The sequence below is a fragment of the Platichthys flesus genome, chromosome 7 (genome assembly GCF_949316205.1).
Source record: "Platichthys flesus chromosome 7, fPlaFle2.1, whole genome shotgun sequence".
Taxonomy (NCBI): Eukaryota; Metazoa; Chordata; class Actinopteri; order Pleuronectiformes; family Pleuronectidae; genus Platichthys; species Platichthys flesus.
The window spans coordinates 7,484,640-7,501,681 of record NC_084951.1 but is presented as its reverse complement, the minus strand read 5'-3'; the positions used below and the strand labels follow the sequence as shown (position 1 = coordinate 7,501,681).

Genomic DNA, 17,042 nt, shown 5'->3' with positions numbered 1-17,042 from the left:
CCTCATATGGCCACTCATAGAAATAGACGGTATGCAAATGAGACATGGCTACAAGCTACAATTAAAGAAGCAGCCTCAGAGGCGGCCGTTAATGAGTTGTTCACTGGGATGGCAATGTGTTCTCCATGTGTCTGTGAATGCATTCTCACCTGTATCTCGAGCTGTGAATACATCACTCTATGGAAATCTTAATGCAAGTGTGTGTGTGTGTGTGTTTGTGTGTGTTGGCATGTTTATTTTAGGTTTAGGCCAGATCTGCTACTATTACAAGCAGGATAATTGTCACAGTGGTGCTCATACATTTGGCAGGAGGTGTGTGTAGCTTAATTTGGAAATCACCTCTTGTGTGTCTCTGTGCATGATAGCCCGAGTGTGTATGTCTAAGCATTCAGCTGGAAAACACAACTCTCCATGCAGAAGCAGCCAGAAGGGGAACAATACAGGGACATTGTGTGGGGATTGTGTGTTTATTTGGAAACAAACGAAGAGGGAAGCAATGAGAGGACGGAAATATCATAAGAAGAAGTTGATTGAGGTAAAGAGGACAAAGACAAGAACATTCACCAGCACACTTACATATATTAGTTTATTATGGTGTGTTATTATGGGTGTGAGGGAGTGAAAGCCAGCGGAGAATTCATGCCAGACTACTATAATATCATTATTCTAACTCTCTCCCTGTTATTGCAGTAGCTCTGATGTAGCAAGTCTCCTTCCCTTGCAACACAGAAACATATTCAAACACATTAGGCCCCACACAACGACCCGGCAGGTCGATACCCACCTCGGACACTCCCCACTTTTTCATCCAGCCCAGCCGGATAACGGTACAGTCAGACAAAGTCGATTTTATTTTATAGCTTATAGTCGCCCCTAAGCCATTAGTCATGCAAATCAACCTGTGAATCACTCAGCGCTCCTCTGAGGGGATCGCCAGCGCGCTCACTAGAAGCAATGTATAATTTTCAGCCCTTAAATCTCTCACATGCGCCCGGTTATCATGTCGATTCACGTACTACAGATAAATGCAGACTTAAGAGCTAAAATTATCACGCACCAGCATGAAGTAGTATACTGATACAGTGTTTCCCCCAGTAAATCTGTCAGTCAAGGTGGTAAGCAGGTGGCGGTGCTGTTGGCGCGGCGCGTAGCGGCGCGGCGAAAATTTTTGGGGGTATTTTGCTCAAAGATGCCAGTACGCATGAATGAAATAAACAACTGTTTATTTCAATATAAATAAACAACAGTAGGTACAAATGTTGTGGAAAACATGCAGACACTACAAAATAGGGTTTAAGCCGGTTTTTAAGAAAAATCAAGCTGCCTCTGAAGATGACAGTTTGTGATGTCGGATTCCGTTCAAATTAACCGCCTATTCATTGTGGACGGCAAGAAAAAAAAAGTTTTCGCGCATGCGCACCTGATTCTGTATGATTTAACATGTACGCAAATAAGCATCATTCTTTGTGCCTTTTTTACGTAAATGGTATGCCACATAAGCCTTTACGTTACATATCATTCATGGACCAATTAAAATCGAGATATTACTAGACATTTACGCAGCTTAAGGCCAATGTATGCTACTCCGAGTCCGTTGCGGACTGACGGACGGACGGAGCGGACGGACCCTTTTTGATTTATAGTTCTACGAGCCTTTTTGTTGTGAAAACAATTCACCGCCAGAACAGTAGATGGCGCAACTGAAGTCGAGCTTAGAGAAGCCTACCTCATGAGGTATAAAGAAGAAGTCCACGCTGGTTTATTTACGTCCTCCCGGCTCCTCACACACAGTGAACGATGGCAGCTAACAGAAAAAGGATGTTGATGACGCGACAGTTTTTGCTGAATAAAGTGACACCCAGCGGGTCATAATGCTTATGTTATCGTGTCTTAACGCAGCGGTTCCCCGGTCTTGTTTCCAAACTGCGTTGCTAATTCAACAGCTGCAACAGCTTGAAGCTACACGGAGGCAGCTAGCTTCCCCCCAGCTTCCACACACAGTCAGCAGGGACACCCGATACTAACTACTACCGTTAGTTAGTATCGATCTAAAGTGTTTGCTTCTAACCTGACGGTGTTTGAGAAAGAGTGTCATGAGCCGTGGGATTAAAGTCAGCGGGTTTTTGCGCTGTTCCCACCGCAGTTAGCATGGTGGTTAGCCCGCTAGCCACGTTATGAAAGTTCGTTATAACAGTATGTGACCGTACACACGTGCCGTAAGTGCTCTAACCAGCCACCGTCAGCCGGACAACGCTGCTGGCTTAACACACTTGTCACACGAATTATAGAGTCGTAGTTGTGATTTTGGTTTATTGTGATGTAGGGAATGGAACAGGAAGTTTCCATTCCGAAATGCTGGCGTTAGCGGACCAATCACCAATATTTTTTTCAGTACATTGGTAGTCAAGGCGGGGCCCTAGTCTTGTTAAGGCGGCCGCCTTAACAAGATAGTGCTGGGGGAAACCCTGTGATAACTGAGCCATAACACACAGACAGCACTGAAAAGAGTATGTGTTTATTAAAGAGCTGAGCTCCACTCCACAGTTTGATTCTAATGTATGTACAGTATTTATTATCGGGCAAATGTTTTGACGTCTTAATACAGCCCCAGCTGAGTGAATGCTTCTTTGTGTAACCCAGGGGCTGGTTGTTACTGTGAGAAACATTTAATTACCTTCGGTCTCACGCACTGTAAATCAGAGAAGGCCTTCTGTGGTTTAACATTGGAATGAACCCCTTTCTCCACGTATAACAGATTTTTACTGTTTGTGTTTGTATGTTTTGTGTGTTATTGCAGTGAATGCAACAGCAACAGAGACTCGGTCCTGTCCTACACCAGTGTGCGGAGTAACAGCTCGTACCTGGGGAGCGATGAGATGGGATCAGGTAATCAATGAACGGATGGCATGAAAGGAAACTTTTTTCTGGCCATCTTTGATGTTCATGGCTCACTGTGATATCTGCAGTACTGGAGTATTTAGTCAGCTACACATTTTCTGTTGCTTTTGGCTTTTTGCATTTCATTCCAAATGAAACAATGATCAGTTCAGAACCTATGCATGAGAAACTGAATTCAAGATAAACAACATAATCTAGGCTGAGGCAGATATACGATTCCTGTGTGTCAAACAAAGACAATTAATAATGCATGTTTGCATTGATATAGATCAGTAGTTTTCTAACTTGTTATTACTCTTTACTGTGTGGTGATGATCATATATCATGGCAATGATGTTGATATGATATGAGGAGACTGTGCTCAGATATTTTAGATCCCACATTTCATAGACGCCACATAGCTCATTATGTGTTTATCATCACATTGTTTTTATCAACAGCCTGTAATTCAAAGCATCAGAATTTACATCAGTAGATGGATAGAGATTGTTCAAAACAAGTGAAGTGAGCACCGGTGTTCTAGAGTCTGATCCCTCCCTGTCTATTTGTTTGGTAATTTATCGGCTGCCAGGGGACGAGCTGCCCTGTGACATGAGGATTCCCTCGGACAAACAGGACAAGTTGCACGGCTGCCTCGAGCACCTTTTCAACCAGGTAAGCTGAATTTGTGCAGGCAAGGTGCCATTGCGCGTTTTAGCCACCCTATTTCCTTTAACAAAATCTTAAAGTTAGGGTTGGTAATCCTGGAAAAGTTATTAAGAGCACTGTGAAAAAATGCAAATTATAAGTTTTCTGTGACTTGTTCGCGTATGTCTGACTCTCATCTCTGCTTCAGTGGCGTCTGTCTATCCTCCTGAAGACTCCGGTCATGAAACAAATTACCAACCCTACCTTTAACCCTAGACAAATAAGTTTGATACAAAATCTTTCAATGTGGACCAACTAAACTGCAGTTTAAAATACAGCCAAGACATGTAAGACATGGAAAAAAGAACACACACACACACACACACATGTCAGCTTTAACCAACCCCCTCTGCCAAACCATTTGGAACAGATGATTGTGATAGTAATCAGTCAACATCTGGGCCGAGTTACCTCTTGGAGCTCCGTCTGTCCTCTGGTCAGGATCCTGCTTTTCTCTTTCTCTCTCATCTTTCACTTGACTTCCTTTCTTCCTGTTCTTTCCCCCACCTTTCCCTCTTTCTCTCTCTCACATACACACACACACACACACACACACACACACACACACACATTGACTTTAACTGATAGGTGGATTCAGTTAAAGACATCCATACCTCTCTTTTTTTCTCCTCTTACCAACATTTGATGTTGTTTGACTCCACGTGGGGTACACCCTCTTTGACTGCTATACTTTTTTCCACATGGAAACAGCAGCTCATGGGGCTTTCAAACACACTCAAGCCTTGTTGTCGTTAATGCTGAAAGACCCAGATTAAAAGTTAAAAGTTATTGCAGAGTTGTAAGTGTGTGTGAGCATGTGTGTATGTTTGAATGACACAGAGAGAAATGAGGTAGCGGGCAGAAGAAAAGAAGATGTTGCGTGTTGAGAATGAGTTGTGAACCAAGTCTGATTGATAACCTGACAATTTGTGTATGTGTGTGCGCTTTTATTTCAAAAGGTTGACTCCATCAACAGCCTACTGAAAGGATCTGCCATGACCAAGGCCTGTGAGGAGACCAAGCACTTTTATTCTGACCACAGCCAACCAGGTACATATTTCCTTTATGTCTGTGTGCACATGCATAAACTATGTGTGTGTGTGTATCCGCGTGTTGGTTTGTGTCGCCTTGTTTCTGTTACACAGCAGACATGCATCGTCACACATTTCCTGGTTTTTATGTAAACAGAGTTTCGCCAGACCGAAGACTGGACAGTTCGTTGTCGTTACGTTATCCAAAAGAATATTCAAGAAGACCCTTGGAACCTACCCAGCTCTATCAAAACCCTGGTGGAGAGCCTGCAGAGATTCGTGGACGGTTAGTTGAACACACACACGGCACATGTACACTCTCCAGCCATGTGGACGTGTACAGTTTCAATCAGTCATTCCACCTTGTTTTCCTTCTGCCCCTACAGATGGAAAGAACCAGCTTCTCCTCGCTCTGCTCAAGTGCACAGGTAGAGTGACATGTCAGTGTTAGACAGGAATCAGTCGATATTCATATTTAGAGCACAGTAGTGGCAGATAATCAGACTAGATAGAGACCGGCTCAAATTTTCCATTAAATCACCAGAATAGGAGTGAAGACAGGCTGTGCAATCTCTCAGCAGACCTCGAGCAGGATAGGTCCCATAAGTGGAGTATTTTAAATGATTGCCATTTAGAGCAATTTGCAAATGAGATCATCCATCATATGAAATTACAGCCAGTTCTACCTCAGGACATCTGTAGGTCCTAAAACAATCTTCAAAGGATTATTCATTTTCAAATGATTTATTTAAAATCATGATTATGTTTATGTTGAAAATCTTTTTAATCCTTTAATCAGGCTGTACTTGTATTATCTCTATTTCTTTTAAAATACGCATATCCACTTTTTACATTAATAGGGAAAACTTGTGGATATAATAGCCCCATGTCATGTATGTTTTCGTTTCTTGACATCTGCTTCATTGCCAAACATGTAGCAGATGTTTAAATTGACTTAGTTTCCAGTATAATTTAATAATTCTAAAAAGTCAGAGAGGGATCATTTCCAGGTTGAGGCCAGTTGTTCGATGTGTTTGTACAGAAAAGGTTCGGTGTCGAGGCACATGATGCTCCGATCACTTTGAACTTTGCACGGTGGCATATGGTGATAGTTAATGGGACACATGCTCTCAGGGGCTGTCAGGCTAATGGAATTAAGTATTTGTATAGGACCAAGTCCAAGACATGATAAAACGAGGACGGTTGGAGTGCTTTACCCTCTCCTGCCCACTGACCTTCTCACCTTGTTCTCCTTTGCCTGTCTTCCTGACTCCCCTCTTCTCTCCATACATGCCATACACCCTCTTTCAATGTACCTGCTCCAATGCACTGTCCAACCTCCCCCACCAGATACGTCTCTGCAGCTGCGCCGGGATGTGATCTTCTGCCAGGCGGTGACGGGCGCCCTGTGCACGCTTGCCGAGCAGCTGCTGGCGGCACTCCGGTCGCGCTTCAACAACGCTGGCGAGTACCAGGAAGACGGCAAAGAGACCAGCCGCAAGTGGCTGGAGCAAATATCCGTCATCGGTGTTCTGCTGCACTTCCAGTCCTCGCTAGCACCGCACCTGGTGAGGACAGAGGGTTTTTAATATGTGATACAAGTTGATGAGATCTCACCCAAGGGTGGATCCAGGTGTCAGGCCAGGGGGGCACTGACCAAAACAGAAATCTGATTGGCCTCATATTTACTAACAGTAAATATGAAGATTAGTACAATTTTTAACTCTTTTGTAGAACTCAATGTGCTTGAACAAGGAACATTTTTCAAAATATACTCAATCATGTTTGGTTTTGAATCAAAGCTACAGAAATAACAGCAAACAAGGACTGACTCAAATTTGAATGTGCACATAAATCAGGGAATTTTGCTTGGATGTTGGACATATAATTGACCCTTCAGTGTAAATTGCATGGTCCCTGATTTAGAAAAAATCGAACAAACCTAATCATGGTGTGCATTTCCTGTTGTATCCAGTTTGGTAATGTGTCACTAAATCAAATACCCTGGGTTATTTATGGATTTCACTGTTGTCACAACTATCCAAACCCACCTGGCGTGACCTGAACGTTTTTTTCTCTCCTCTGACAGAAAGAGGAACGGACCATGCTGGAAGATACCAAGGCGGCCCTGTTGGACTTGGACAAAGTCACTGTGTTCTTCAGGCAACTGGAGGACGAGTGTCTAGTCGCAAGTAAGAGACCTCACCAACAAAGACTGACTTGGCCCTTTCAAACCAGACGGCTGCTAATCAGCAGCTGTATGGTTTCACCAACTCTGAATACTGTTCCATTATATGGATCTATGGTAGCTATTGAGGGCGAAATTGTCATTTTGCCATTGCAGATTTAATTTTCGTGTCAGTGAGGAGCGACTGAATAGGGAGCTAAAACAACACTATAATGGATCCGTAAATCATCTTACACAAGGGCAGAGCATGTAGTTTCTTTGTCCTTTCATTACAGATAACATGGTTCCTCCTGACAGGCTGTTCAGGGCATCATTTAAACTTCAGGTCTAAAAGACGTGGCCGAAACACCCAGAGAAAACATTACAATTAAATACACATACATTGTTACATGTTATATTCTTAATCGACATGTATATGCTGCAGTGGAGAATCGCTCTCTCAGAGCATGAAAATTCAAAAATGTATGGTTTGGACAGGGTCCGTCCTCAAAACACTCAAGGTCAGAACACAGAGATGTACTGCCGCAGTCTGAGGATGCACCTGGGTTGTTCAAAGGTGGCCATTGTCAGAGTCTTGACCTGCGTGTGTATATAAAGTATATAAGACCCGGGGCCTATTGGTGCCTTAAATAACTTTGGTATCTGTATTTACCAAAGGTTCTGCAGGCGGCCAGAAGCCTTAAAGCCTGCAGATACAAATGACAACATCATCCTGAATCAGTTCTCTTTTCAACGGCCTCAATATGGCCAGCAGAGATTGCCGCTCAAAGGAAAAGCATAACATGCATTTCCCATTATAGGAGGAGTCGGCAAAGCTATGGATGAGGCAGGGATTTACTATTCTAGGTTTTATACTCGGCAGATGGAAATATTGGGAGTTTGCATGCATACATTGTGCACAAACACACAAACCGCTGCATAAACATGTAACACATTGACTTGGTCATTTATGTTGTACTTTATTTATTACATGTGACAGATGTTTATTGGTGAACACAGTGTTCAGACTCTTTCACTTTCAAGGGAAGAATAGTTTCTAACCATCTGCTTTCCGGCAGTTGAATAATCAGCTCAGGTCGTAGCGTCCATTCGACAGTATTGATTTGTTAATGGTGTCTTCTGCAGCCTGGGAGCTAAAGTAAGGCAGAACGCAACACGGAGTCTGTAACTCTGAAGTCTCTGAGTTCAGCCTCAAGACTCACAGCCAATTCCACAGGATTACATCTTGATGGTTTCTCCAGGAAAGAGCGCTGACCCTAGAGGTCGCTCAGTAAAGGTCATCTTTTCCATTATCCGACAACCGCTCGTGTCTTGCAGTCACAAAATGTTAGGAGGCGTCAGCGCAAGTCAGCGTCAGACTTATAAATGATTCCTACTTGTGTGTTGATGGTCGGATTGGAAAAGGTTACTGCTCTGAAGACAAGTGACACAATAATGACAAATTCTATAAACAACGCAATTGTTTCAGTTGCATAAGAATTTCTTAAGAATAAAAGATCTGTCAGACAATGACATTTTGCAATGATATTTCCCAGCTGCTCCTAACATGACTAGTACACAGTTAACTACTGTAACATTTAAATAGACATGTGTCACTTTTTCCTTTAATGTGTGTCAGTCCGTCAGTGTCAAGACAAAACTAAAGATGATGGTGGAGACACGGTCAGTTCTCCACCTTCTGTTGTGGAACATGTTATCAAACTGCAGAAATTGTAGTCATTTTAGAAAGACTTACACACACATGATGATGCTCATCAATGCAGCAGTGCTGACCTTATTGGCTTATGGAAACCTCCACTATAACAGAAATCCAGTGTCAAATGGTTTGTTGGAGGTATTGGAGGTCTTGTTACAACCAGATTGGTATTCAGTGAAAACGTTTGCAGGGGCCCAACAGTCCCCTAATGAAACCACACACAATAAACAGGATCCGGCCAGACCTACACCAAAATCGAATGGGCTCCTCCTTGGTTCATGCCCCACAACTCTTAAAAATTGACAGGGTGAAGTAGTTTTTGGTAAATCCAGCTGAGTAACAAGCAAACAGAGATGGAAACTTAGCTTTCATGGTGGATGTAATAAGGAACAAACGAAAATGCAGAGGTTTCTTTTTCTGTTCTTTTAAAAACTTTGCTATTAATTTACTGTTATTCTCTATTCAATGCAAAGTTTTGTAAATGCAAAGTGATTTGCAAAACAATATCAACTCATTAGCATTCAGTCTTTAGACATGTGTAGCAAAATATCTTAAAGCCAAAACTATAATTAATCAATATAATAACTACTGCCTGTGTGTGTTTGTATTTGTGTGTGTGTGTGCTGCAGACACTCCGGTGTGTTACCAGGTGGAGGGCAGCCGACAGGCCCTGAGGGTCACCCTGTACCTGGACAGCTGTCACTTCAGCGAGCTGCCCAGCCGGTTGCAGAACGGCGGCAGCCTCAAGCTCCACACGGTCCTCTTCACCAAGGGTAAGACTGAGCAGGCTGGGAACGAGGAACTGGAGAAAGTGAGAACACTGCAGGGGAATAGGTGCAGGGTGTAGATCAGCTGGTAGAGTGTGATGCAATAGTCACATGAAGAAGGGTAGGCTGTTGTCCTTATGATACACAGTACCTTAGCTTCAGCATTTTTTTCCATTTATTACTGAGTATGAATTGGTTTTTCTACATTCCAAAGAAGCCACATATCTCACATGCATTGATTTTATCTTTAGACAAAATCACTTATATAGAATTGAATCATTCAGATACACATGGTGCCTCATGAAGCCTCTCACTCGGGCGTATGTTCCTGATAGCTTTATGTGCTTTAGTTTTAAATCTTTTTGTTGCCCGTTACAAAATCTCCACCTTTACATTCTGTTTTTCCTTTCCGAGCTCCTTCTAATCCTCCATCAGCCACAGCCGGCGCTAGTGGGAGTGGATACCATTATGCATCCTGCCCGTCTGCCATTATCCATTAATTTCCCATTGAGAGAGCTCATATTGTTTTTAAGCACTTCAGTGTAAAGTAAAGTGCAACAAAACATTCAGTAGTGCAGATATCTGAATCAACATCCCCCCCTACTGGAGAAGAGAGTAGGCTACAGGTTGAGGAGAAGTTATCTGGTACCTTGTGAAACTGCAGGTCTGTGTGAGTGAATGTGTGATGGCAGTCATATATATGAGCAGTATATGCTCTCATACAGATTAAAGAATCCTGTAAATCAAAAAGATTTTTTGCAAAAGTACACGTATTCTTTACTCAGGTAGCATTTTAAAATGACTTTGACTCAAGCAAAAGTATGAGTGCTAATTCATCCCTTTGTTCAAGTATAATTATAAAAGTACAGGGTCTGAAATGTACTTTAAAGTAAAAAAGTAATAAGTACAAATTAGGCGTACAAACGACTAATAAACTTAAACCACTTTTGTTTCAAATAGAAGCAAGATGTACTTATAACGGAGGTTAAAGCAAAAAAAGATTTTGAGCATGAAAAATTGTCCAGGAGGAAATGTATTAACTTGAGGATCTGAATTGAAATAAGGCCAGGTATGGGAAAAGTACAGATATTTGTGTTAAAAAATCAGGAGTTCAAATCAAAGGTTTTCAGAAAAATATATACTTGAGTAAAGTACAGATACATGTAAAATGTCTTTAAGTACAATAACAAAGAATTTGTACAGTGGCAGAAGTGGGGGTTAACGTTTGAGCGTGTAATGTAATGTGATCATATAAATGTGTGTTGACCCAAATACTTCCCGCCTGATTTACCCAGCATTGGAGCGTCCAGAGGGAGTGTCCCAGCAGGACTACAGCGCCATGGAGGAGTTCCAGCAGCGCACCAACGCTGTGTCACTAGAGAAAGTCAAGGCCTATTACCGTAGACTCAGGTATGCTGTGCTACACTGCATCACAGCCCTCCAGCAGTTTACTCACCAGCACTGTTATTATGTTTCACCTTAAAGGGAGAGTTCACCCTGTGGTGTTGCATAAGCAGAAACTGCACTTTGAATACTGTGTTTATTTTCATTTAACAGTTTCCAAGGTCAAGAATTGTTCTAGATGATAACTTTTCCTCCTTTATTCAAACCCGTCCCACATCAGCTAACAGGATTTTTTTTTACTTTGCTCATTAAGTAACGCAAAAGTCCTTCATAATGTAATCGTATTGTTTCTCCAACATTAGTATGACTATCAACCCTAGAGATGGGCAGAGTTAATGCTTCTCTAAGGACACACTTTCATTGTTGTGTGAGCTCAGTGAAATAGAGAATGAGATTCCAGTGTTTCACACAGAATAAATAAGAGACTAGGATCATTGCCTATACAACAAATTATTAATTCCAAAACAAGATTGTTAACTTGTAAGATTCTTTACCGACAGTTTTTTTAATACGGTTGCAAAATGCTCGACTAGTGTATTAAATGTATTGATAGGACTTTGTTTAAAAAGGTCTATTAGAGTTCATGTTGTTGATGAAATATTTGCCATAAACAAAGCATTTTTGTTTAGTGCAGTACTCTAGATGTTTGGTGACTCAGCTCTCTCATAAAGTGAGGCAGAGGATGAAATGTATAGATTCCTGAACCAGATGAAGAGTTGTGTTCTTGTCTCTACCAGGGCTTTCTATTTGGAGAAGTCCAATCTCCCGACAGACTCAAACACCACAGCTATGAAGATTGACCAGGTAAATATAAATGTATCCCGATGTAAATATTCAATCTGCTGCTTCTGCTGTGCCCACGGAATGTGTATACGTTTATATCATGCTCTTGTAAACATTTGTATATAATGTTGTGACTGAATATAAATGCAAGTACAGATACTGGGCCTTGAAGTTAGAGACCTGCAACCAAGCATTTCCAAAGTAAGAGGGACAGTTGTCCTGTTTCCCTCCACTGGAAACATCCACTAGCTCATCAAGACCCCCCCCCCCCACACCCCCTCATTAACTCCAACTAACCTCAATACATCAACATTTTAAACTCAACCTCAGTGATGATTAGATTAGAAAGAAAGTTCTAGTGACCCAAACTGACAGTAGCTGCAATAGATTCCAATGATTCAAACTGTTAAGAGAATAGTTGTAATATACACGGATCAGCCACAACATTAAACAGGCGACTGGTTTTAATGTTGTAACATGATCCTCAGTACTACAGGGAGTTGAACCTGTACTTTTGTTTTTTGTGTATTGTTCCCTGTTATTTGCAAGTCTGTTACTCAACTGAGTCTAGTATTGGGAAATAAAGTGTTTGAGATAATTTAAATAAATAACTTCTTTCTAACTCAGACAAACTTTTTCAAATTTTTTTGTTGAATTTGTCTAGACTACAATCCTAATAATTTTGAATTTTTTTCCCGAGACATTATTCGGTCACGTCTCGGGTAAATTGCAAAAAGTTATAGAACTTTACTGAAAACAAGTGACATTTCCTCCTCATTTTAAAACTCAGTAGTGTGTAAACATTTTGGTAAGATTGACACGTATCTGATATTCTATTTCTAATTTCTTGTTAAAAGTCTAACCTGAACCTCTCTGACCTTCACTTCCATCCCCTCATAGCTGCTGCGACCCCTCAACACACTGGACGACCTCTGTCGACTAATGCAGTCGTACATCAACATGCGCCCGAGCGCTCAAGGCCACCCGTCGGGTGTCAGCGTGCTGTGTGTGTCGTCTGAGCTGTGTAACCGCCTGGGAGCCTGCCACATCACCATGTGTGGCACAGGCATGCAGAGGTCAGTCTGGCACCACACCAACACTATTCCACTGCTCCTGTAGTATCACCGGCTAGAAGAGAGATCAACGTGGTGCAGAGGAGAGGACGTGCACTTCTGAACCCTCAAAAGAAGCTGTACCTCACTGACTGAATTAAGATTCACTAGATTCAGCAGATCCATTTATGTGTGTGTATGTTTGTCTCCAGGTATCACTCACCTTATGGGGACTTAGCTTCTTATGGGGAAAAAAATTGTGTCCCCAAGCTAACCATTACATTCTAAGGGGAAGATATGTTTTAAAGTTAGGTTATGGTTAGGTTCAAGCTACTTAGATAGTCGTAGTAGAGTAGGTTTACAGGAAATGTGTGTGTGTGTGTGTTTCAAGCACTAATCTTCATCTCCTCTGCTCTTTGCAGATGTACCCTCAGTGTGACACTGGAGCAGGCAATGATCTTAGCCAGGAACCACGGCCTCATGCCGCGCTGCATCATGCAGACCATGGACATTATGCGTAAACAGGTAAACCACGGGGCCCATTATCTCAGCCTGGGGTCCAGCATTGGTCCCTTAAAGGGACAGTTCACCCGAAAAATGTAAATGCACTCATTATGTTATCACCACTATGCGGATGGAGGGGTGGGTGAAACGCTGTTTACCCCTGAGCACTATTTGGGAGTTTCAGGGGTAAACAGCGTTTCAGCCAAGTCCAATACAATAGAAGTAAATGGTTACAGATTCTTCAAACGTAGTAAGTCTCTGCTAGTCCCGACAATCAAGTTTGTCTTGAAACAGCCTCATTTACACCATGTTTTTAGCCTAAATGGCGTCTGAAATCCTCTTCTGGAGCCGCTTTCTCACGTGGATCCCAGTGTTATTTTTCTTTTTTAGTTGAACTATCCCTTTAAGGTGTGGGCAACTTTTATATACACTCAGTTGTCTCTTTTTTTTTAATGAAGTACTATTCAGATTTGTCTACATTTAATTATATATTTATTAATGAGATCTCAGTTAAAAGTTTCTGGTTTCTTGTCCTCCCTGTTTATGTACATGAGAGTATGTACCAGAATATTAGAAACGCTTCTGAATATAACAGTCGAGTGCAGCGGCACCCCTCACCTCAGTGCTCAATATAACTGAAATAACTCCTTGACAGTGTAAAAAGCTGAGCATTATATGCATCATAAAAGTATAGCACTTCATGGCAGAACAGTTACATAAGAGTCAGTGACTTTATGCGTTGTCCTATAAATGTTGTTTTAAATGATAACGTATGATCCTGTTGTCACTGTAAAACGTATTCTTTAATCATCCAGCTGGAGTTAAACTACAAATGCAGTATGAGTAACTCAGTCATAACATTGATACAGGATGGATGCCTGAGGCAAAATCCTACAAAACATACTTACTTGAAAATATATCAGGTATATCAGTATTTCTTCACATTATAAGTATTGTTGCCCTTCAAGACAATTAAACCCCCTGCAATGTGGAGCTTATAACATGTGTTCTCTATTCCACCAGGGGGCAAGAGTTGAGCTCTCTGCTAAAAATCTCAAGGTAATGGACCAGATGCCTCCGTCTGCTCCAAGGTAATGTATAGAAACCAGTTCTAGCAGGCGCCTCAACTCATACTGTCAGTACACTGCACCATTTGTGGTTGCACACAAGGTGGTTTGTCTCATTTGCATTTTTGTTTTTTTCTGCAGGCTCTTCAAGCTGTGTTTGCCACCCTCGGACGGAGAGCTCTAAGAAAAGCATCACTCCAGTGAACTCGCCAGAGAGAGGGTGAATGTGGAAGAGGAAGATATGATGAGAGACAACAGCAGCAAAAGAGGGCGAGTCTCACCGGATTTCCTCCAAGAGACACTGGTGATGGAAAGACCTTTGACCCCTCCACCGCCCCCAATCAAACAGGGATCATTCCAAAATGGATACCACTAGAGTCTTCAGCTGAAAGTACAGACTAAACAAGATGGCGCAGATGACTAATGTCAGTTACCTGAGAGCACCCACAGGGACACTGACACAGCCTGAAGCTCAGGACCAATCATGTACTGTTGTACTGGGAAAAAACACCCCAGAGAGAAGTATTACTACTATGGCTGTCTGTCTTCACCATTGACTTGACATCTGGTGCGCAGTATTCACAACATGAGTGGAAGGGAGATCTCACAAAGACAACATCCGCAGCGATTGTGCTCATAACCGAGCTCGTATGATTAACTTGATTAACCAAACTACCTGTAGCTGAGCTGACTGTCACCCTGAGCACAGATGTCATCCCATTTTGCCTTGGACTGCGACTCCAGAGGGTCTCTTTCTCTGTTTAGGCTGGCGTTCCCCGGGGCTCAATATTGGGACCCCAAGTGAAGTAGAACATGTGGTATTCATGTGAGACAGCAGACTGGATAGACGCAGAAAGTCAAAGAATAGACAGAAAGATGGAAGTAGGGATTGAGGGGCCAGGTAAAAAAAAGAAAGTCCGATGATAGGCTGGGCTGCTCTTTTCCTTAGCCTGTTGCATGTGGTTACTGTGCAATTACTGTAGGATTAGTGCGAGTACTGTATTACTGCACTATATGAAGGATAGTTATTTATTGTGTCTGGAAGGAGCTTTTTTTATCCCTCACTTATTCTATATCAGGTATTAAAGAATCTAAAAGCATTCCAGCCTACTTATTGAATAATATTTAAAGGACCAATGGCATGCCATTTTTTTTAGACATTACTGCTTGTGTATTTCATTTTATTTATGTCTATGGAGCTTGATTACATCAGGAAATCTTCAGGGGAGTGAAGATGAACAGAAGCTGGCTCATCTGCAATCAGGACAAAGGAAGCTACAACTAACTGTACAAGCCAGGTCAAAAGGGCGGGATGTTGAATCATCGTTAAATTATTAATATATGACTTAAAATGTACTAGTTGAAGATTGGCCTTCTTTTAACTAAGACATTGTGTTTACTTTTAAATTGGCTTTTATGTTCTCATATTTACTGTAGGTATGAAAAGAAGCACAATGACTGGTCCGTACAAGTGGCTGTGTTAGTAAAAAAAAGTACTGTAAGCAGTTTGTGGATGATGTAAACAAAGGGATCTCTCCAGGACTTATTCACAGTAACATTACTATTATTTTACTGAAGATTTTAATATCTTGTACATACAAACTGTAACTATGACAGAGGAAACGATAGGTTGTGTCTTATGGCAGCAGAGTAATGCTACACATTAAAATGCATTATTTTTATGGAAATAATATAGTATATAAAACATTTTGTATTTGTGGCTGTGCATTTGAGGAGAAGGTTGTTTTTTTTCTCGTCCCTGAGTGTAACTTCACTGACAAGTGTTAGTATTTGACTGTAAAAAAGGTTTGAATGATCTTCCAGAATCCTCCCTGATGTTCGGCATCAGCAGATCACTTGGTCCTTTTATTTGTTTAAAAGAGGTCCGGTTCCAAATGAGCATGTTGGAACCGACCCGACAGGTCGCCTGGCGGTAGCATGGTCACTGTAGATTTACATCCATTGGTTTGCCTACACAACTCAGAGGATATTTGCATTATCATCATTTCCCATATCAAGTTTGCTCTTATTGTACATTGTGAAAACCCCTGGTCTTAAGTGTGTGTTTAAATTAGCTAATGACTGCAGCATGTTGGTGTAGCCGGACAAAGAAATATGTCACTGATTACACATTTGATTTACATTATTCTAATGTTTCATTACTGTACATACTTTATTTGCAATTTTTGTGTTGCCTGAAAATAACTGTACAAAGCATCTTTGTTGAATCTTTCTAAAATGATCATGTAAATGCTATCTTAACAAGCTAGTAAATAAAATCTTCACAGTATGACAATGTTTTTCAGCGTGGCAGCAGTGTTGAGCCCTGATGATCCAACATAGAAAATGCAGACACACAAAGATTAAGAGGTTTCCGTCCCATAAGGACTCTTGGCCCTTCCATATAAACAAGGCCTTCCTCATAATGATTCCTTGTCATTAGTGTGTCCTCCTCAAACAGTTCTACAACATACTGTCAGTTTGTATTGTGTGCTGGACGTGTGTGCCATCTATGGTTCACAGCAGAGTAAGCAAATATTTGTGTATTAATCCCACCTGGTTTATCTAAAATGAAGTATTTATACTCAATGGTTTTTCGTAAAATGAAATGTTTTTCTTGTTCACATGTGGTTTATATTGCATTACATGTCATTTAGCTGATGCCTTTGTCCAAAGCGACTTACATTTTTGGTACATTCAACATTTATGAGGGGCATACTATTGTCGCTGACTTTTTATCAAATTTTACTAATAATGAACATGTGTCATTGTTGCACCGTACTCAACACTGCTCTTCCTCAGGTTATTTACAATACACATGCCAAGTGTGAAATTGATAAAAAGATGAAAACGGTTAGCGAGATATGAGTTCCACATACAGACATGATTGTAGAATTAGTATTTTCACATTGTAATTTCCCTGTGTTACAATGTTTCTGTGGTCTCTTACTGCAGTCTCACACAA

At 41.4% G+C, this 17,042-nt stretch overlaps 1 protein-coding gene across 2 annotated transcripts in view; it reads left to right on the top strand.

The window, feature by feature from the left end:
* prex1 (phosphatidylinositol-3,4,5-trisphosphate-dependent Rac exchange factor 1) overlaps nt 1-16,686 on the top strand; it is an 84,703-nt gene extending 68,017 nt beyond the window's left edge. Inside the window, exons 27-41 of one of the 2 annotated variants that reach the window (XM_062391924.1) lie at nt 2,798-2,886; nt 3,470-3,552; nt 4,545-4,635; nt 4,774-4,902; nt 5,003-5,044; nt 5,967-6,184; nt 6,706-6,808; nt 9,130-9,273; nt 10,563-10,677; nt 11,409-11,475; nt 11,611-11,655; nt 12,355-12,530; nt 12,929-13,031; nt 14,034-14,101; nt 14,219-16,686. In XM_062391924.1, coding sequence (XP_062247908.1) covers nt 2,798-2,886; nt 3,470-3,552; nt 4,545-4,635; nt 4,774-4,902; nt 5,003-5,044; nt 5,967-6,184; nt 6,706-6,808; nt 9,130-9,273; nt 10,563-10,677; nt 11,409-11,475; nt 11,611-11,655; nt 12,355-12,530; nt 12,929-13,031; nt 14,034-14,101; nt 14,219-14,261 — 1,516 coding nt within the window. In that variant the 3' untranslated portion in view covers nt 14,262-16,686. The remainder of the gene's footprint in view (nt 1-2,797; nt 2,887-3,469; nt 3,553-4,544; nt 4,636-4,773; nt 4,903-5,002; nt 5,045-5,966; nt 6,185-6,705; nt 6,809-9,129; nt 9,274-10,562; nt 10,678-11,408; nt 11,476-11,610; nt 11,656-12,354; nt 12,531-12,928; nt 13,032-14,033; nt 14,102-14,218) is intronic. The other variant, XM_062391925.1, reaches the window with a different exon arrangement.
* Nucleotides 16,687-17,042: the final 356 nt, after the last annotated feature.